The 21,968-nt window shown below is 40.4% G+C and overlaps 1 protein-coding gene across 7 annotated transcripts in view; it reads right to left on the reverse strand.

The window, feature by feature from the left end:
• myo5aa (myosin VAa) overlaps positions 1 to 21,968 on the reverse strand; it is a 55,563-nt gene that overhangs the window by 6,832 nt on the left and 26,763 nt on the right. For 2 of the 7 annotated variants that reach the window (XM_055009544.1, XM_055009541.1), the window contains exons 9-35: positions 21,710 to 21,816; positions 21,225 to 21,490; positions 20,968 to 21,049; positions 20,724 to 20,864; positions 18,829 to 18,954; positions 17,541 to 17,624; positions 13,563 to 13,718; positions 12,793 to 12,890; positions 12,399 to 12,485; positions 12,093 to 12,201; positions 11,770 to 11,981; positions 11,390 to 11,546; positions 10,895 to 11,134; positions 10,549 to 10,797; positions 9,427 to 9,520; positions 9,191 to 9,339; positions 8,826 to 8,939; positions 8,476 to 8,610; positions 8,210 to 8,266; positions 7,826 to 8,053; positions 5,671 to 5,768; positions 5,362 to 5,418; positions 3,922 to 4,002; positions 2,038 to 2,236; positions 936 to 1,001; positions 241 to 334; positions 4 to 153 (exon numbers count right to left, since the gene is read on the reverse strand). In XM_055009544.1, coding sequence (XP_054865519.1) covers positions 4 to 153; positions 241 to 334; positions 936 to 1,001; positions 2,038 to 2,236; positions 3,922 to 4,002; positions 5,362 to 5,418; positions 5,671 to 5,768; positions 7,826 to 8,053; positions 8,210 to 8,266; positions 8,476 to 8,610; positions 8,826 to 8,939; positions 9,191 to 9,339; positions 9,427 to 9,520; positions 10,549 to 10,797; positions 10,895 to 11,134; positions 11,390 to 11,546; positions 11,770 to 11,981; positions 12,093 to 12,201; positions 12,399 to 12,485; positions 12,793 to 12,890; positions 13,563 to 13,718; positions 17,541 to 17,624; positions 18,829 to 18,954; positions 20,724 to 20,864; positions 20,968 to 21,049; positions 21,225 to 21,490; positions 21,710 to 21,816 — 3,636 coding nt within the window. The remainder of the gene's footprint in view (positions 1 to 3; positions 154 to 240; positions 335 to 935; positions 1,002 to 2,037; positions 2,237 to 3,921; positions 4,003 to 5,361; positions 5,419 to 5,670; positions 5,769 to 7,825; positions 8,054 to 8,209; positions 8,267 to 8,475; positions 8,611 to 8,825; positions 8,940 to 9,190; positions 9,340 to 9,426; positions 9,521 to 10,548; positions 10,798 to 10,894; positions 11,135 to 11,389; positions 11,547 to 11,769; positions 11,982 to 12,092; positions 12,202 to 12,398; positions 12,486 to 12,792; positions 12,891 to 13,562; positions 13,719 to 17,540; positions 17,625 to 18,828; positions 18,955 to 20,723; positions 20,865 to 20,967; positions 21,050 to 21,224; positions 21,491 to 21,709; positions 21,817 to 21,968) is intronic. The other 5 variants (XM_055009546.1, XM_055009549.1, XM_055009557.1 and 2 more) reach the window with 5 other exon arrangements.

A 21,968-nucleotide genomic window follows, 5' to 3' on the forward strand; every position in this document is an offset into this window, starting at 1 on the left:
TACCAAGGATAAGATTCTTAACCAGCTTTAGCTCATCCTCCTTCTTGTACTCCAGCATTCCCTGGAAGTCTTTCTCCCTGCGGGGAATGTTGACGGGGTGGATGGGCTCGTCTACCATCTGTCCTGGAGACGTTTGGCCCTCGGTTTGACCGGCTGGGAGACACATGACAGTCAGATAATATTCTGTAGCATATATCTATAGATCTAAATGCTGTAGCTGACAGATGAAATCTCTCTTACCTCCCATCTCTCCAATCCTCTTGGAGTAAACCTTCAGCTGCTTCTTGAGCTTGCGGATGGTTCTGTCCTGCTTCTCCAGCTGCTCCATTAGATCCTAAAACAGGCCGAGGGATGGTGTGATGGAGAGACGCAAAGAAGAGACAGAGGAAAGGTGAGGACAAACTGTAAGTCTCATCTGATAGACTGCTTCATACTGCTGCCCTCCAGTGGTAAAAAGGAGCAATCCAACACTTTCATAAATTAGTGAGTGTTGCATTGACCAGCAGCTCAAACAGAGGAATCAAAGGGCCAGAAGACAAAGAACAAATATAGCAAAGAACACAGATATTTTCATAATATATCAAGGTAAAGGCTCTTAGGGAAGAACTTAAACACATCCTCCATTAATCTATCTATAACCTGGAACCCCTTAGCCCTAATTTTTGGAAAACAAACAAAGCGCTTTGAAATCAACATTAGTGCTGCTGTGCTGATTGTTTTATCAGAGGAAGAAGGTGGCAGGACTTGCTGGCTGTTAGAGAAGATAAAAAGCTTCAGAGGTGCTCCGCTGAGAGTTAGCAGACACTGCTGTGGAGAGTTAAAGCGACACTCGGCTCTATTTCATTCAGAACACACAACCTCAGTTAGTCCTCACACACATGCTAACAGACGCACGCACAGAAACATGCAGGCGAACACACGCTGTCTCTACATACAACCATCCGTCGTAAAATGATGACTCGAGCCTCTCGGGATGCTGTGGGGTCTTCGGCCATGAGTTCCTGTCAGGTGAGACCGTCCACACACTTGAGCGCTTTCAGTTTTTGTATGTGTGGCCCAAGTAGGAATTAAACCACAAACCCAAACAGCTCGAGTGACAAAATCCACACTTCATTATTGTGCAAATGTACCAAAAGGAAAATAACTAAAGATCCAAATGATCCGCTAGCTTTTTTAAAATTGATATTTTTATTGTCAAGACAATATAACTACATTCCTTGTTATGAGTGATATAACTGAAAAGTCAATGATCTGTTGCTTTTTTTATCACTTCAAACAATCATTAAACTGTGTTTACTGCAGTCAGTGAGGAGTGGGGTCTTGTTTTGAAAACAGCAAAGTGATTTCTTAGCTTTTTCCTTAAAGCCTGAAATCAACATTTTCGATATTTTTTCCCCACATGACATCTGAAGGAAGGATTATAATAAACACTCACTGTTCTACATCTGAACAGCTGGAGATGCTCGTTCTGTCAGGACTTGACATTATCTCGACTGACAGGAAACATTTTTTCACACTGGTCAATTTGGATTTTTTTTCTATCCCACACATAAGCAAATGAGTGCATATATAAATAGATATCTCTTCATCTGCCAATTTAAAGCATAAAAATTTAGAAAACCTGTAATACAAAAAATAATTATCTTCATCTATTAAAGAACGGCATTTTTGGAAATGCATCTATTTCTCTACTGGGAGAGAATTACAAATAACTGATTAGAATTTATGTTGAGCTGAACATAAACTTTAACTATAAAAAGCTTTCAAATCATCCCTTAATGTACCAGTATTTTTGCAAATTACCTGACATTATTAACAGCAAACAGTCAACTAATTTTTGTTTTGCTGAGTAGTTACCTCAGTTGATGCTTTATGTGATTTTTGTGTGTGTTTGTACAGGTGAGGTCTCACCATTTCATGCCACGTGTTTATAATTAAACCTGCAAAGTGTGTGAAGTCCGTGTTGACTAAAGTTGAAGCTACTGTCTTTCCACAGCCTGGAGGAATGTGTGTGAATCTGTGTGCGCCGCAGCGTACCAAGTTCTCGTTGGTGAGTCGAGTGATCTCGTGTTGCAGACTGGCTTCGATTCGGGCCTCTGGAGGCAGCTGGAGGTTTTGGGCCAAGAGCTGCTGCTGACGGTTGTTCTCCTCCTTCACGTTCTGCAGCTCACCGCGCAACGCCTCCACCTCGTTGTCGTAAGTTCTCCGCTGAGTCTGCAGCTGTTGCTCCAGTAACCTGAGGAGGAGGGAGAGACCAGAGAGGGGAAGGAGAACAGATGAGTGTGCAGAAGAAGAAACCAGGAACAAGGGAGCAGCAAGTCAGGTGGAGTATGTTGGTGTGCACAGTGTAGAAAGGGAAATATCAGCATTATAATGTGCGAGAAAAACTGTAAGACTCCCAGTGCAAAGAGAACAAGAGAGAGGTTGTGGTTTCCACCAGAGAGGTGATGCAGGACAGCAGCAACATGCTGTGCAGACACGACCAGCAGCCCTGAGTCCAGCCTCTCTGAACATTCATTCATTCTGCTCAGTCTTTAAGCTCCACTCTTCTCAGATTGATTGGTGAGAGGTCAGGCTCAGAGACAGAGCAGGTAAAGCTGACAGGGGTTCAGTTTCCATTTGGCAAATAGTAAACCAACATGCAGTTTTCTTCACATTACGAAAACTACAGGAGCAGCTACTATACACTACATTAAAGGTGCCCTGTGGAGTGTTCTTGCTTTCTCTCATGTTTATTCATAGCACGCATTGTGAGAATCCTTAAACCAATGAGTGAATTTCCTTCCTCAAAAAAAATAGTGAAGCTGTTTTGTCATGTGTTTTACTCTAGCATCATTTACATCTGTGTTTACAACTTGCACTGTTCTTCTTGCCTGTCTGTGCATCACTGCATGACACCTTTGTGAGGACGGCTGCCTGTTAATGAAGACGTGCATACACAAGAAAAACAAAACGGCAACACAGACATCTCCATACCAGAGGTCTCCACAGGGAACCTTTACTTGGCTGTTTGTTCTCAAAAGTTAGTTCATTTCGCCACATGTAATTTAAAGTCAAACACTGTCAAGTAAAAGTAGCAGATGGTTTAAGTCGAAGCATTGAAAGTGAAAGATCTGAGTCAAATATTGTTTGTGAACAATTCACTCAGGAACACAGAGGTTCTTATCACTATATTTTGACAACTCATACATCAGAAAGTAAGCTGCTAGTGATGAAACCCAATTTATTGGTTTGAAAAGCTAGCCTATCTAGCATCACAAGCACCACTATTTCTGGAACGGTCTGAAGTAGATACTGATTTTTGTGAAGCTACAACATTTAGATATAAATAGGCTGTTGTTATAAATAAGTCAAACAAGGATAGTACCAGGATGAAGAAAATATTTTCTGCACTACTATAACTAAAATGGGAAAATCATAACAAACCCTTGGGAGAAAACTATATATATTTTGAAACGCATGTAGATTTTTTTTGTTGTATGCAACTCTAAAGAACTTTCTATTAAAGTTTTTGACAAAAAACCCCAAAACAAAATAAAACATTTTCTGGGATGCCAAAAATATTGTATTATACACATCTGTCCTTTACAATAAGCCCTGGGGACATATTCAGAAAACATAAAGGAGACTTAGAGTAGCACCTACATGATAGGAGCGTCAGCACTAGTTTTAAAATGTGTTTTTAAAACTGGGATTAATCAGTAATAACAGCTCTTGAATCTGTAAAAATCTAGAGAACTCTAAAATCACAGCAACCAAATTACAAGCACTATGATGAGAGAAAACTCTGAAAGGCCGATAAAGTGTGTAAGAGAGAAATGATGTGGATGAAGAAAAACAGCAGTACACATCCTTTCCCGTGAAAAAAATGCAAACACGTCATGCTCAAAAATCACGCTTGTGTTTGAAACACTGTTACACCTGATGGTCTCCTTTAAGCCCTGATTAACCAGCCACAGCTCTCCGTCCTCATTCAGCTTATGGAAGTCTGGAGCAGCGGATCTGACCGACACACAACACAAAGGAACATGAACAACACAATGACAAAAAGGAAAATGGGGATGGCTGGGTGGTGGAGGGGAGTGCAGACCGACATGAACAAGAACAAGCCTATTACCTGAGGTGTGTGCATGTATGTAAAAACTATTGATATACATTCAAGGGCTGTGATGATATTGAAGCAATGAAATCTGTAGTGTGACATAAACTGAATGTCACTGCGAAGGAAAACCTGAAAACGCTTACATTAGTTTATTTATTCCACAACTGCACCCGTTACATTTCAGCTGATACCAGACACTTAATGTGTCATTGCACTACCTCCTATAATAGTGGTAAAAATAATGTCTTTTGTATGTGTAGCCTGAAGTGCTGCACATTTACATTAGCTGTAGTTGTTCTAGTGTCACTGAATGAGTCTGTGCATTTACCAAAATCTACTCATTAAACTAATATCAGTGTGTGAACACAGGAGGTCACGAGCAACAAATGAAGCACAGAGAGAAAAATGCAGTGATGCAAAGCACAACTTTTGTGGAAACTATTGTTAATGACCTGGTGCTTCTACAACACCATGTGTACCATACATAATCATTCAAACACAGTGTGTGTGCATTGGTTCGAGGCCAATGGAATGAGCACAGCTGGCTATAATGGAAAGTGGATGCAATAACTGAAAAAAATATGGAAAACATACGTGTAGTTTTTTTAGTAGTTATTAACACACACTTCCATAAAGTGTGCTGTGCATTTCTGCTTGAACACAGACAGAAAAACATGGGTAATTTCATGCAGTATTCATGCCAAACTCATTAAGCTGAAGCAGGAGTGCTTCTACAACTGTATCGAAACTAGTCGGTGTGTGAGCAAGTTGGTGAACAACCTAAAAGTAAAAGTTGTGTCTAACAGCTCAAACATTTTCATGCTTTTATGCCACACAATAGCTGCTGTAACTTGACTATAACTAAGACCAGAGCTGTTGGAGCCACTCTAAACATGTTGTAGCTTTGCTCAGAATAAAACAAAAGCTATTGTGAGCTACTTTTAGTCAGTTACCATGCAAAAGTTAAAATTTTTAAATTTATCTCAAAAGCCACAAACATTCTTAATGTAAGTGAATCCTGGTGAGAGTACATCAATACTGTCTGACCTACAGTGAAGCTAGCTGTATGTTATTCGTCATGCTGTTAGGGCAGAAAACATCACGCAACTCCTTTCAAGCTTTCATCAGCACTACAAAGTGAAATCAGCTGTGTCGGCTTTGGTAACATCAGTCTTTTTCAACCTTTTCAACCCTGTTCAGCGACAGCGTGGCCATGCATGCTCTGTTCCATGATGCATGGGCCACGTCTCATCGGTTACCTCAGCCTACTCAGGAGATCACTGACTTCCAGCGGCTGACGCATGAACCTGGGAGAGCTGACAGGACAGACAGGTGTTCACGAACACACACACACACACACACACACACACACACACACACACACACACACACACACACACACACACACACACACACACACATAGTGCTCGCACATACACCGTATTTATAGTGGAAGTAAAGTTTGGTGACATGATAAAACAGACAAATAAAAGTTGATGGAGCCAGGACTTGGAAAAGAATCCATACAGACATGGAGACGAAGAGGAGGACTGGTGGGAACAAAGTACCTGTTGGTGTCTTTGAGGCCTACGTAAGCTTGTTTGACTTCAGCATCCTTCAGTTTTGAGACATCGGCAGCATACACTGAGGGCTCTGTCATGGTCTCCTAGAAATAAGAGAAGAAGGAGAAGATATGAGCACAAGTTATGACAAAAAACAGGGACAAAACAATCACAGTACATTTACAGAGCGACCAAACTGCAACAGCTGCAAGTCGAGCCGGAGCATGAATTATTATCACTAATGTAAGTTAATGATTTTCCCTGTCAACATCAGTTTAGCTGCAGGCTATGACTGACACTGCCATAGAGGGATGCCTCTTCTTCTAACTTTTAGAAAACTAGAAGTACTGAGCATCAGCTAATGACCAACAAAGGCTAAAGGTCACTTGAGATCAAAGCTTTTGAACATGTTGAAACAGGAAACATGTGACAGCAATGAGACAGTTTGGTATGACGACAAGGATCATTTTTATTAGCGCATGATGAGACACTGGTAGGCAGAACATCTGTGTAGCTACAGTTTACCACAGCAAACACACTGTTTAGTTGCCCAGCTACTCAACAGCTGGTAAAACTAATTCAAATAAAATGCTCAGCATTCATTCACATTAATTCAAAGCCACAATTTCAGCTTGCAAAGAGCTTCATTTTGTGGTCACATCCATCCTTGGGGTCAGAATGTACTGCATGCTGTGTTTACAAAGATGGATGCAGAAAGTCTGCTTGTCAAATGACCCCTGAACAAAAAAACACTTCGTGACATTAAGTGAAACAGAGTCCAACAGACAAAGCACAAGACAAGAGATCATCAAACCACATCCTAATGACGATGGGGTCTGAATGTAAAGCCTCTTAGAGTACGAACTGTAATCTTGTGTTTCCTGTCATTGCTGTTCTTAAGTGCTTTAAACATCTGGATTCAACATTTGACCTTTGATGATTTGGTCCCTTGTTGTGGTTTTGGTGAAAGTTATTGTCACGTTAAAGAGAAGTTACACCTTTGAATGCTTCAAACCTGTTTACATGTATTTATCACTAATTTCTTTGCCCTAGTTTCCTCAAACTAGGTTAGCCATTACTCATGTTCCAGGAGAATAGAAGTTAGCTTGTTGTATTTATCATGTAGAAGTAGAAAAAGAGCATTGCTGGTGACAGGAGACAATCACAGCATTCTATTCTAGGAAAATTTAAAGTAATGACTCAGTATCAGTACTTAATACCACTATTTCTTCCTGTATTTTTTTTGTGCACTGGCACTAAAACATTTTCGTTTTGATAACAGAGTCAGTGTTAGCACAATGCATACGGCTGTTGTTGAGTTTCATTTTTTTAAGTGCTACACATTAATTTACTTTAACATTTCTTCCTAGCAGTAGCTTTTAGAGTAAAACCAGGACAACCAGTGTCATTCTCTTGTTGTCGGGTCACTGAGATGACGAATAAAACTGATTCTTACAGATCGGCTTTCTTGCCTCAGGATGTTTTAGACGCAAGACACACAGTGAAAAAGTGTCAAATACTCATGCATGATGCAATTTTTCAACTGTACCTTCTCATCCTGTGGGAAAGCGTGAATGGAGGGGAGAAGGTGGAGACAGGAGAGTTAGACAGTGAAGGCTGGGACAGTGAAAGCATTCGCAACATACACTGAACAATGATCTGACACTAGCGTGTTTTAACCTCAAAGAAAATGTGGAGTTCTCATGCGAGTTCGCTCATGTTTTAATTAGCATTTTTTTTCATACTACTCAAATAAACGAAAGTTATAGATAAGTCTCAGATTTTGGGGGTTTCCGAGACCACATGAACACTTCTGAAAAACAATAGTGGAACTCCAAGATCTGGATCTCTAGCAACATGTAAAAAATGTCCGAAGTCTGGAGGCCAGAAGAGACTTCTCAGAGATTTCTTTGTTACTTGTGTTTGGGAGAGCTTGCTAACAAACAGACAGAAGCAGATAGGGTGAAAACATATAAATGTAAGAAGGTGGATGCAAGCAAGCAGGGTATCATCCACCTACATCTAGCCTCACAGTTGCAAAACAACAATGACATCAAGTGACCAAAGAGCCTAAAGGTTCAATTAGGTGTAGATGATAACATGCTGAATACTAAACCACTTTCTGGCTTTCTCTGTTTAGACACTGACAAGAACAACCTACCTTGTGGTGCATGGCCTCCTTCTGGCTGACCAGCTGGGAACGCAGGATCAGCACCTCCTCCTTGCGGACCTCCAGCTCCTCACAGGAGGCATTAAGCTGATCTAGGAGGACCTTGTAGGCTGGCGAGCCTGGGGCCCCGGCACCTGTAGCTGCATTACCCAGCAGACTTTGCCTCATTTCTGCCAGATCATGTTTCAGCTTCTTGTTCTCTGACTCCAGCTCCTGACGCTGAGAGGTGAAAGGGTTCAATGTCGGAGGGTTAGAGAGACAAGTGAAGCTTTCTAAGGCAACGCCATGAAGTTACTGTAATAAAATTAGTCATTCTCTGGCTTCAGTGGAAGATATGTGTGTTAGTGCCACTGCATTTTTACTTTTTTGGCTTACCTTCAGAGATTCATACTCGAGTTCTGCTCCACGAGCCTTTTTGAACTCTTCATCATCCTTAAAGACAAAGGAAAACATGGTGATGACCAGAAGAGCTTTAATCTAAATACAGCTTTCTATTAACTAAAGAAGTACATTATGGTAACAGAAGCTTTTCATTGGGTAACAGCCTAGCTTTACTTCACAATCCTTTTCAAAAGTTAACATGTTAGAAAATGTTAGAAATTAAAGTTTGTTAATAAAGTGATATATTTCAGTGACAGTACCCTGGCTCTAGCCCGCTGGAACTGCTCTTCTTTGTTTTCTAGTTCGTTGCGCAGCGACTGCTTTTCTTGTTCTAGTTCTGTAAGACGTTTCTGTAGTTTCAGAGTCAGAGAAGTGTCTATCCCTCGTGTTACATCCTGCATGAAAAAGAAATTACGACAGAGTTTATGTCCAATGTAAAGTATTTAAATGCTTTGTTTAAAAGAAAAGTCAATATACAACAAGGAACAACAAAAAATCTGTTTCCAATTCACGTTTTCTTCTTCATACTGCAGTCAGCACGGTGTTCAATTTTAACTTGAATAATTTTCCTCTTGTTAAATATGACATTGCTTAATGTCAATTTTCTTACTTCGCGGGCACGGGAACCGTCTTCCAATTCGGCGTACTCTGAGTTGTAGGTGTACTCTGATTCGTTGCTGCTGTGTGTGGAATCTGTTCTCTTGTGGCCAGGCTTGGAAACGTTCTGCAAATAGAAGAGAAAAATCAGCCTTTTAATTTTAAAAACGATTGATTCAAGCTCTCTGCTGTGTCTACAGGTTGAGAGTGCAGTTAACTAATGAACACCACCAACCATTTGCTTTCTGGTGTGGCAGCAATGCAAGTCTTACATCAAGGAAAACACACAGACTCTTTTGTTGTCTCACTGTTTTTGGAAGTTCAAAAGGGGTGTTGAACGAAAGCGTAAAAATGGGTGTCAGTGCATGTGTTCCTCACCGAAGAAAGAGCCATCTCTTCTTTCAGGTCGTCGTATTTCTCCTCGAGGCGAAGGTGTTCTGTCAGGAGATTCTGGTAGCGAGAGCGTTCCTCGTTTAGATCTGTCTCCAGCTGCTGAGTCTCCTGTGCTATCGCACGAGTCATTTTCTCTGATGGGACAAAATGTTAAATGTTCCAGGATGACTGTATGTAAGTACAGCTGCTGCAGGACATAATTTAGATGTAAGTGAGCTTACCTGTCATCTGCTGACTCTGTTCCTGAATCGACCTGTTCAAGTCGTCCTTCTCTTTCTTCAGCAAGCCGTTCTGATCCTTCAGCTCTGAGACCATCTAAACAAACACAAAAACGATCCTCAAGTCACATCTTGTTTAAGGCAGGTGACTGTCAGCATCTTAACTGACGGAGCTTAATTCCATTCTACAGAGCTAAATCTGTGACACATTTGTTTTGCACATCTAACTTTAACTGCAAATTTCAAAAGACACTCATTCAGGAAAACCTCCTACAATATTTGAAGTAAAGGAATCACACTACTACAGGTTTGTCCTCTGACCTTGATGTGGAGAAAGAAATGCAGCAATAACAACAAATAAAGTTCAAATGAACCACTGAAAAGAGAATTCCTCTACAGATTTAAATAGGTGAGACAGTCATTAATTACATGGGAACAAAAAAGCTCATGTTTTGACAAATTCTCATTTTTTGGAGCTTCATCTATTTGGGAAGTCCCCTCAATCTTAGAGCCTGCAGGCACCGATAAAATAAGGGCAGGCAATGAAATGGAACGACAAACGAAAACAAACTAGCCAAAACACAGAGCTTAAACACAGTTGCTACCTCACTAACACACTACTCTCCTGTGCTCACCTGCCCCGGGGCAACATTGCCCTCTGAGCCCACCATGCACCCAATTTCCCCTGGTTCGCTCGGGCCCCTAAATTATGAGAAGAAACTGTTTTCCTCTGATGCCAATATGCAGTCAGGCAAAAGATAGTTATTTTGTTCTATATATAACCTGGAGATGGTGGGAGATTCTACTTGTTAGGAGCCTTTTCTACTCATTTTTGTTTTAAACTATGACAGGATTTTTAACAGCTACAATCTCAAAAAGAAGATGAGGAGGTTCAAGGAAATAAGAGAGAAAAAATACATGTTTAAATTCAACTGCAGCAAAACCTACTTATGATTTACAAGGAAAAATTTCAGTGTGCACCCAACTTATCAGGTAATCGAATCTTTGAGTTTGTTAACGTGAAGAATATCAAAGAAGAGACTGCATATCCACTTTACACGGGGAGATAAAGGATCAGGGAAACAGAGGAGTTACAAACTGATACAGAAGTGAAGGCTGTCTTACTTTTTCCATTTCATCCCTGTATTTCTGCGCCCAGTCCTCGATGGTCTTCTTCTCCTGCTGGGTGGCACTCAGCTCCTTTTTCAGCCTCTCCAGTTCCTCCAGCAGGGATGACACCTGGTTGGCTTTGTTCTTGGCATCCTCCTCCACCCCGCGCAGCCGGCCCAATTCGCCACGCATCCGCTCGCTCTCTGCTGTGTACGAACTCTCCAGGCCAACTAACCTGTCGTTGATCGTGCGGTTTTCCTTGCTCTGGAGGTAGAAGGGGGAGAAAAAAAACACCTCAATTTAAATAATAAAAGAAGACAGTATATGTGATAAAAGCTGGTAAAATAGGTCAACATTTTACCTGCTCGTCGATCTTCCTCTGCAACTGCATGATTTTGTTCTCCATGCCTTTGTTGAGCTTTTTGAAGTGCTCCACTGACCGAGCCTCAATCTTCAGCTTCTTCAACTCACGCTTGGCCCTCATCCTGCGGATGCAGCACTGCAGGTAGACGATGGAGTGAAGGCAGCGCTTGTACCAGCACCGAGCCAACCAGCCACGAATGCGCTTCTGAATGATGACAGCCTTAGCCTCCCGCAGTAGCTACAGACACAAGGAGTCACAGAGAAGAAAAGGGATTAAAACCAAATGCAATCATGTAAATTTAATAAAATAAAACTTCAAGGCCATCAAGGTTTGGGATCACCTAAATTTGTAGCAAACAATATAATTAGAGAAAAAATGCTACAATCAAAGGACTAGTTATGATGAAAGTTTTCTGCTTTGTCTGGTGTGTGTGTGTGTGTGTGTGTGTGTGTGTGTGTGTGTGTGTGTGTGTGTGTGTGTTCCATGTCGTACCGCCTGATATTTCTGCCGGGCCATGTAAGCTCTGAGGATAGTCTGCATGGCCAGAGCGGCAGCCTGCTTCTGCCTGTAGCGTCTCTTCTCCACATACATCCTCTGGTACTTCTGGATGATGGTGGCTGCTTGAGTGCGACGCATGAACTTCGCCAGGCTGAGGAGAGGCAAGAAAGAACACATCATTGGTATGATTACTCATTATAACATGCACCTGTAATCCCTGCATAACTGAAGCATTCTATTAGTTTAGCCTTATACTTTGTTAAATTCTGTACTCAAAATAATAATTGTACCCTGTGCCGTTTTGACTATATAGACTTTACATGTCATGTGATTGTTGAGACATTACAAGGGAGTATCCGGCTCAGCAGACTCACCAGCGGGCCTGGTATCCTCTGGTGAATCGTTGGATGGTGATAGCAGCGCAACGCTTGCGCAGATACTTCTTGCGTGCCAACCAGCAGCGGATGGTTTTCTGGATGCGGATGCAGGCAGCACGCAGCTTGTCTGCCCTCAGTTTCTCCAGGTAAGCCACCTGGCCAGCCCTGAAGAAGATCTTAGTCTTACCAAACTGATATTTATCCTGGTCCTAAAGAAGGAAAGGGGCAAAAATCAGGGGTGAGACAAAGAAGGCAACATTATTATCTATTGGTAAACTTTAAATTGTATTTTTAAGTGGAACAATAACCTGTAATCTGACCTGTACTAATTTCTCCAGAACATTCCTGCAGGTCAACTTCTTGTCTGGAAGCACATCCTTCTGTTTCATTAGTACTCTGTAACGGCTGAAGAACTCCTGGTACGTCCATCTGAGACACACAAACACATACATTTAGGAAACTGAAATTATCCAAATTTTTCCTTCTGCCTAATACCAAATGCATTAAGACTCAACTGTGGGGTCATGCATTTGCTTTCAGCTAAGCAATGTTTACAGGGATACAAGACATAGAGTACTAAACACTATGTCAGAATCAGTCAAAGTGCTGCTGGGACTCATCAATACCTGGATGGGAAGCCTGCAGCGGAGATACGGATGGTTTCCAGGACACCACAGGCTCTGAGCTGCTGCACTGCACGTTTGGGATCAAACCTGCCGCAAACAAATAACCACAGTCAATATGGCCACTATGAAACATACCTGAACTAAGATAGTGATTAAGCTCATATAAGGTACATGATTCAGTAATAACAGTAATTTACAAAATTGGAAATATTATGAGCATGTAGTATTGCCTATATAAATTAATGATGTGGCACTACTGCTGTCTAAAATCTGAAGTGAAAGGCAAAATTTCCATCAAGCTGCCAAAAAATAACTCAATAATTCAATTGAGACTATAATTTAATAAATCTAAAAAGAGAGAGATAAGAACGTAAAAAACAGACAGGAGACTCACGAGAAGGCCAACTTGAAGTCATTGGGTTTGATGCAGCGGACGTAGTGTGGGGTGGTTGCGTTCAAAGTCTCCATCAGCATTTGTAAAGAGTTTCGAAACTAGGAGAGAGGATCACAATCATCATCCCCCCTTGAATACTATTAGGCTGAAAGCATGCTTAAAAATTAGCATTAGGTAGTTATCACTGTCACAAACTGCTGTTCCAAACATTATAATCAATATTAAAACAACTCAGCAAAGATGTTAATCATTAGAGAGCATTAGATTATAACCAATAGAATTTTCCTTGCAATTTGATACACATCAAAATAAACAAGACTTAATTGTTTAGTGACTGCATCATATACAGTGCATCTGGAAAGTATTCACAGCCACTGTGCTCATTGGAACCTTCAAAGCAGCAGAAATTTTTCTGTAACCTTCCCCAACCTTGTGCCTCGAGACAATCCTGTCTCAGAGGTCTACAGACAATTCCTTTATCTTCATGCTTGGTTTGTGCTTTGACATGCACTGTCAACTGTGGGACCTTACATAGACAGGTGTGTGCCTTTCCAAATCATGTCCAATCAACTGAATTTACCACAGGTGGACTCCAGTTAAGCTGCTGAAACATCTCAAGGATGATCAGTGGAAACAGATTGCACCTGAGCTCAATTTTGAGTTTCACAGCAAAGGCTGTTAATACTTATGTACATGCGATTTCTCAGGTTTTTTATTTTTAATAAATTTGCAACAATTTCAAAAAAACTGGTTGAGGTTGAGATACCCACCTGGCAGCCGACTGTCTTCTTGTGCTCCTTGCTTTTCGTGTCCCGGCCCTTGTCAGGTTTGATGCTGAGGCGGGTTCGGCCTCCGGTGCCGGGAACCTGACCGGTGGGGCTGGTCGCTTTCTCCTCATCCTGGAACAGCTCCACCAGCAGGTCAAACTGAGAACAGCAGTCCATTTACAGTCACAATTCAGAGCAGCTGGTGGCAGCATTACACACTGCAGGGAATGCTGATTGACTGAGTGATAAGTTAATGACATTTCACCCTGGATATCCTGTCAAATCAGTGCAACTACTACAGATCACACATGACTAAAAATGTAGTATCTCCTTATTATAGCCATGCGTTTTGTATTTTCTTACCGTGCAGTGCATATAGCCTTACAAAGCAGGATGACAGCTCTAGTTTGCCACATTAAAAAACGATGATATTGATGACTTACTACTTAAAGTTTTAAAAAATTCAACAGACCTGTCTAGTAATCTAATGTGGAGACAAAGATATGAGAGCGAATTAATCTCAACATTTTCACACAATCGACTGAAGAGCTGTCTGACAGTTAAAGTAGATGAGTGAGCAGATTGTTGATTAGTGTTTGTTAAGCTCGTTCAGAGTCAGATTTGATACAATGCTTGAAAAAAAAAAAACAAAGTGAAAAGGTTATGTTTTGTTATGTTTTGTCATATATGACAATAGGCTGTGGCCATATATGACTGCATGGCATTATGTTGCCATGACATAAATAGAATAATGAATGATGTTTGTCTTTTAGTAAAGCACGCACACATACATCAGTCATGTTCCATATAACACTGAGGTTATATGTGGAGGATGCTGTGTTATGTGCTCAGCTTCAGGTCCTCCTGCTGTGCTTAGAGCAGTGCCATGCTGCTTCTCTAACCAGCGTCATTAAGCAGGACAGCCACAAAGGCTTTACGTGCTGCTTGCTCTCAGCATCACTCTGAAAGATAAAAATACCTTCCTTCCTTCATCCCTTATTGTTATGTTGAATCCCCTTTTCTCCCCCCACAGTGCCTTCAGTGCTCCCCATGCAGCAAACAAAGGCACACACACACACACAACTTTAATCCCTTCAGTGCAGTTTGAGTGTAATAACTCAGTGCCATAAAGAGAGACAAGGAAGGAGGAAAGGTAAAGAAAAAAAAGGAGCTAAATGAAGAGCTACAGGCGGACCAGCGTTGAAAGAACGCTTCTGTTACCTTCTGCTGGCAGGGAAGGTTGTCATGATGAGGACAGAACCAAACATACATGGACAACATATGGAGACACAGTGACACAATGACAACATTAAAAGGAAACGTTAAAGGAAACCCAAATGTCAAAAACCCAAAAATCACTATCACTTCCATCCAAAACTATGACAAGTCTAGAAATCAAACTCAAAAAAACATGAAAACAGGCAGACTCATGGAGCTGAAATGGATGGAAGGAAACATGACTATTTTTCTCCAAAAAAACATTTTATGTTTTTCCGGTGACTGCATGAACAATAAAGCAAATCTGTGGTATTCCATCTGTTGCAATTCTGATCAAATTCCCAAATTACAGTGCATCATGGGAAATGACTATATCAAGCATTTCTTTAAAGCATAATATTGATTAGACTTGCAAGCAGACATCTGCATGAATGCAAAACTGTGTATCCTGCGGGTCCCATTGCAGCTTTGAGCTGGGGTGCACTAATGTCTGTTCAACATCTGTACATGGAGCCAATATGACACTGCAATACTGAACAGTATGCATCTATCAGTAATAATAATAATAATACTGTCCTCAGAGATAGATTGATAAAAATGAAGAGGCAGTACTTCATGCCAACAAGGCAAGAAACAATGACTTGAGATTTTTTCTTCAAAACAATGAACTATGATACAAACTTAGGGTTCCTGATTGGATTTTGACATAAAAGACTTGTTGCAGTTGTTCCTGCTGTAAGTTTTCATATGTAATGAGGGATAATTATTTATAACAATTTGGGTGTGTCACTTTGGATCTTGCTTCTGCAGCATTTTAAATAGTCTGTTCATGAACTGCTGATGGTCCGAGTGCTTGTTTCTTGACAAATTTGTTGTAACAATATTACGCTGTTCCACAACGTCAGCTACTCGGTGAACACATTTTTAGTCAATATTGACAGAATTCCTAAAATTTGATAAAACAATAACAACGAAGTTGCAGTAAACCATTATTTTCCTTTAACGTTCTTCACAGGTGGAAAGTCATCCAGAAAGGAAGCTATAAAAGATCTTGAGATAATAGACGATTTTCATTGTGTCAGTGCATTTCTGAGAAGGAACCATCAGAAACAATCCTAAGGCTTCCTTCTTTTCATCTGTAGTCGCAAAAAGCAGAATTGCCTCTGTGCTTTACAATGAGGAGATTCTGTTTTTACTATTCTGTTTAATCCATAAATGTGTTAAATGATTATTCAATGAACAATTAGCTGCTAAATGTTTTAAAAAAATAATTCTAGAGTTTTTCTCTGACTGTTGAGGCCTGGGTAAAGACATGATCCAATGGTTATAAGCACACAGATAATAAAGTAGGTGAGTGCCAGATAAAGAAATTAGGCTACAAAGCTCAAATTGCAAGCCTATTCTTTACACAATCTAATCCCTTTGTGATTGACATTTTATAAATGTCATCTTCACTGATTAAGTTAGGTATGGATAAAGTATCAGGTCATACACACACACACACGCAAAGAACAATGGGACAAGCTTGGCAGAAAACTAAAAAGAAACTTAATTAGACTAAGATTAAAATGACTAAATCTCAATGAGAGGTCCTAACCCTGTAATCCCAATTGTTTTTAGGATTGTCACTGATTTCTATAGCAACAGACTACGAGTCTGTGAGTGTGTGTGTGTGTGCATATATGTGTGTGTATGTTAAGGGGTCTTGTTAGAGGTTAGAGCAGCCAGAATTTATACTTCAACCCTTACCCAATACTGCTCTTGCTGAAGTCTATAAAAGAACGGTAGGAGGTCACTGTGAGCATTTTTTTGACAATTGTACTTCATCATTGCTTGTATGTGTGTATTATGTGTGCAGGTGTGCATGCATGTATGTGTGTATGTGTGCGTGTGTGTGTGTGCGCGTGTGTGTGTGTGTGTGTGTGTGCAGCCAAAACAGCAGTGAGGATTTAAAGGCTTAGGTCTGTCTTGACCCAACAAGGTTTTACACACTGATCCTGACCCAAGACCAAAACACACACACACACACACACACACACACACCCACACACACACACATATACTCACACACACACACACACACACACACACACACACACACACACACACACACACACACACACACACACACACACACACACACAGACACACGCATGACATGATCTAGCTAATTAAGACTTAACATCACATGCATGTGTCCGTGTGTAGAGAGAAACTGGATCTTTGAGTAGTGTCTCATATAAAGTTTGCTGGCATGTACATGATAGCACTTACAAAATGTGTCCCATTATAAAGTTGGATATTGCTGCATTATTACTATCAATTCACAGAATACATTTAACTGTTCTAGCATTCATCGTGTACATATTAGACAGTTTCCACAAGTCAGTGACCCAATTTAGCGTTTGCTGTGTTCAATTTTTCATGTTATATGTCGATAAAACCTCCACATCTAGAACAATTAGTCTCCTAGACTGAGAATTTATCACTGCTGGTGTCAACACCATCTTCACTTGGCCACTGGAGGGCGCTGCTTCCTTGAGCCTTCAGGTGACACATTTTGTCAATAAACAGTCTATTTTCCTTCACAGACACTAGGTGCCACAACTCTGCAGAGGCTGCAGACTTTGTGATTTTTGTTTCAGTGGATGAGTCATATTCCTTGAAGTCTGATGCGCTCCAATAGTTTACAAGACATTACTGCAGTATAATCTGCTTTTGACTGATTGCATACATCATAATGTAGATGTTTGTGTGCCTCACCTTGCTGGCCTTCATCACATTGATCTGTTCTTCATTTACCGTGTCCTTGTTCTTCTCCAGGAAACCATCACACTGGTATTCTACCTGCTCAACAACAAAACAGCACAGCTTGTGTTACAATTGGGAGGGCATTTCACTGGAAACCATTTACGTACTTTTAGTTTTAAGTCAACCTGAGGTTCACAGTAAACAGTGAGGTCTGCAGGGTGGCTTATGTCCAGTCCAAACTCTTGATGCAAATGCATTTAATACACAAAGATTAATCATTGCAAATGTCTCATCACATATGTTCCTAAGGTGTCCCATTATAAAATCAGGGGATCTCATGGGAAAGCCTGCTTTAGTCCTTGACCCGTTTATGTGTAACCTTATAGTGAGGCTCTAAAAACAGACATGAAAAATAATGCTACATCACACAGCACCTCATTAGAGGACATAAAACCCATTACACCAAAGTGGATTACACCAGACGTATACACACAGTCCTTTGTGTATGAATATCTTTGTGAGGACATGCATTGACATAATGCATTCCTCATACTGACGATAGAACGCATGTAGACTGTTCACTGAGCAAATGTGCCATCTTTTTACTGGCTATATCTACAGCACATGTACAACATATAGCTGTGTGAGTCACTGGCAAAACAAGGTGGTTTAGGGATTTTTGTGCTCTTTGTGTGATCTCCACGCTATATACGCAGAACTAATGCACTACTGTCTGATGCAGCAGGTTTCACTGATGATAATCTGATTATAAATATAATATATATAAGATTATATTCAGTGTCTTTACATACATACATACATACATAACAGATCCAATGCAGTACACATTAGTCCCTTATTCTAACTTTTGTCACTATAAACTCAACCTAATTCCAACCATAACTCAATATCCAAGGCTTCACCTTCAGACAGTCCTTTGATGAGGTGTGAAAATCTTTCCTCACTCCTCACTCTGATGGTGTTCAACTCAAACTCGTTGTCTCAAAGATAGCTGTACAAGTACACACACGCTCTAACTAAACACTTCATTGCAAAAGTACCTATTTATGTGAGAACACAATGAAGAGTGAATAAAAAAAGCCATCCTTCCTCTAGCTATCCTAAAAATATCTCACACAAGCACTGCAGCAGGCACTGTAACTACTCTGTTCCTAAATGTTGTAAAATGCTTCAAATGCAAACGTGTCCCTGTTTAAAGAAATACCAGAATTTTGAATTTAATGACTTAATGCTCAGCACTTTGTAAACACAAAGCAAACAAAACATCTGACAGGCCCACCTTGTCAGCAAAATGTTGGATGATGAAGGCGCGGTTGGACATGCGTGGCTTCTCAAAGAGGGAGCAGGTCTTTAGGTGGGTGTTATACAGTTTCTGAGCCCATGAATCATCGGAACCTTTAGGCATCTTGTATAGAAAAGGAGAAGACACAGTGGAACATAATGAATACTTATCAAGCTTCTCACAAATACAGTAACTGTGTTTATTGCACAGCTACTGGAATTAACTATATGCCGCAGTGTACAGACGTACAAACACATTTCTCTCCAATAATGTCAGCAATGTGGCCCACCTCAAATGTCAACAGTCTATAAAATGACCTTGCAGTGGTGCAGTGCTACACAGAGATAAGTTAGCATTGTTAGAGATTTGGCTAAGCTATGAAAGCGTGTAGATGGTGCAGATATGGGAAATCCGCCCTTGACACTAGAAGCTTACCACCAGTATTAGCTGAAGACACAAAGATTTTACAGTCAAATAAATATAAGAACACATAAAATAAACTGTAAACAAAAATATTATCCAGATTACATCTTAAGGTGCAAAATATTTATTGTGTGCCTTCAGTAATAAATTAATGAAATATAGATTTAAAAGCATTGGACAATGATGATGATGTGAAAAACAAGAAGAAACAGTTTTCAGGCCTGTGGTCAGTGTTTCGCAGTGGGCTTCTGTACCGTAGGTGAACTCTGATGTGAACTAAGTGTGTAGGTGGTGGAGACTGGAGTCTAGTGTGCAGTGGGAGGCAATGACAAGTCGACTGTAAAAACTGTAAAGCAGAATGTAGGTGTAAATGGACAAAATACACAGGACACTGCTCAATTTGCAGCACTGCTTGTTTACATTAATGACAACATTTTTATTCCATCAACAGTATTTACACGTCATCAAGTCTTATGTAATTGTATATTTTTAGCGTGTGGGACAACACAGCGTCATGGTAAAAGAAGTAGTAGTCTTAAATAAAATCTGTCTTTTTTTTTTTTTTTAAACATTTTTGTTTAGCACACAAAAAATGTATAAAACTTGTTCTTTTGGACAGAGCTCTAAAAAAGGTCTACATGAAGCGCAAACTGCTAAAGATAGTGTGTTGGAAACTATTCTCTGCATTTTACGTGCCTTTCAGCCACGCTAATATGTGACTGGGGGCAGAAAGCTGCAATCTTCATGGCATATCTAACAGAGATAAGCTCTCAAGAAGTGGCCGAGCTGTTGTGCAGCAAACTGCACCAACTGCAAAAAGTTGATGGAAAATACTCTGTACTCCGAGGAGATAACATGCCTTTGCTAGGAACAGAAGATGATTATGGTGGTCTGAACTAACTAGGCTTCCAATGAAATCGGTGCCAGCCATTCACTCACTGTTCCAGACTTAGCTGGCTGTCTCATGTCTTGTACAATAGGTGTAGTAGTCAAAATTATTTCATATGTGGCAGAACGTCAAGTTGCCTGTCATAAAACATTCACTATGACTAAGTTAACATGTTTAATGCTCTTAACAGGGTCAAATAAGGAGATGGTAGACTGACTTAACAATCAACAAAATCAAGTAAGATAGGTGAAATAAATACAAAATGTCAACATCATAAAGGTTTTTGTAAATTTGTTAGCTTCTATGAGCCAACCATTTACTGGATAAACAAACAGATTTGTTCAAAGATCTGGTGACTATAATGATAGTGAACTATTGTTGTCTAATGTTTTACATAATGTTATATTAACATGCGAATGAAAGACAAATAGTAAGATCCAACTCTGAAAAGGCAACTCTAAAATTTACAAACACTGTGAGATCTATGTTGATTAAACACTTGATGAGACCTTTGTAAATGGCCCCCTAAATGCATGTGCAACCAGTAATAAACCTATCTCTGATTTTAAAAATTTCCTACCTTGCACTCCTCGTCCAGCAGGTCCAGGATGCCCATCTTGGCCTCTATGAGGTTGATGCAGGGCTGATTGTCATAGAAGTCAATTAAAGTCCAGGGGATCTGCTCCTTCATGTACTCCTCCTGCTCCAGCTTGAACACATGCTGAATACACACAGAGTTGAGCATTTAGCCTTGAATCTGCAACAAATACTCTAATGTCGTAAAATGTAATGGGTGGTTCACCAGGTTAACACATGCTGCTCACCATGTTGAACTGCTGTTGGAGTTTCTCATTAGCGTAGTTGATACAGAACTGCTCAAAGCTGTTGATTTCAAATGTCTCAAACCTTCGTGAGGAGGAAGAGAGGTGTTAACCATGTAAGTCATATTTTATGACAGCTGTACATTAGTGTGATTATCAAATTCTTATTGACAAAAGAATGACAGTGAAATGCACAAATTGATTAGTTACCCCTCTGAAAGTAATCCCACCCGCACAGGCCAGCTACTGAACAGACATACCCATAGATGTCAAGGACGCCGATGAAGGAGTGCTGTTTAACATTGGTGATCAGAGCCTTGTTGACGTGCTCTACAATCCAGTTGAAGAGCTTGGCGTAGATATGTTTGGACAGGGCATCACGGGCGTTGGTGGCCTGTAGACGAGGGAGGGGCTTGACATACGTCTCTGTGGCCGTCTTCAGCTTTCTGTGGCACAGCCACTGAGCCATATCCTGGTAGGTCACGCCCACCAGTTCACAGAACGCCGTCAGGTGACGGTTGTTGGGCTACAACACAAAGAAGAAATTTTATTTCCTCATTAATAAGCAGAAAGTCAAAATAACAGTGAGGTTTTTAGCAGCTGAGCAGAAGAATTCCTTATTGATCATTTGAATTGAATTGCAAAACTTGGTCAATTCTTAATTATTATATTATTATTGTGTTTACATGTTATAACCCAGTGATAACCCTCCTGTTTCCTACTGCAGTATAAACATTATCCTCACAGGAATAAGGCTGCTGTCCGAATCTCTGTCCTTTATCTCCACATTTCCCAGATGAAGAATAGCAGCCAAAACCTGGAACAACCCCATCTGATAGGACTCATTAATACCTGCATAGGACAAGGACACACACACATAAGCATAAGATGTATTATTTAGAATAAATATACAATGTGTTTGTTACCTTGTGAGAGCTAGACCACTCCATCTACACAATGCTTTACTCCTAACTGCAGTACACTTTATGCCTCTAGCTAACAGT

The sequence above is a fragment of the Amphiprion ocellaris genome, chromosome 1 (assembly GCF_022539595.1).
Source record: "Amphiprion ocellaris isolate individual 3 ecotype Okinawa chromosome 1, ASM2253959v1, whole genome shotgun sequence".
Lineage (NCBI taxonomy): Eukaryota > Metazoa > Chordata > Actinopteri > Pomacentridae > Amphiprion > Amphiprion ocellaris.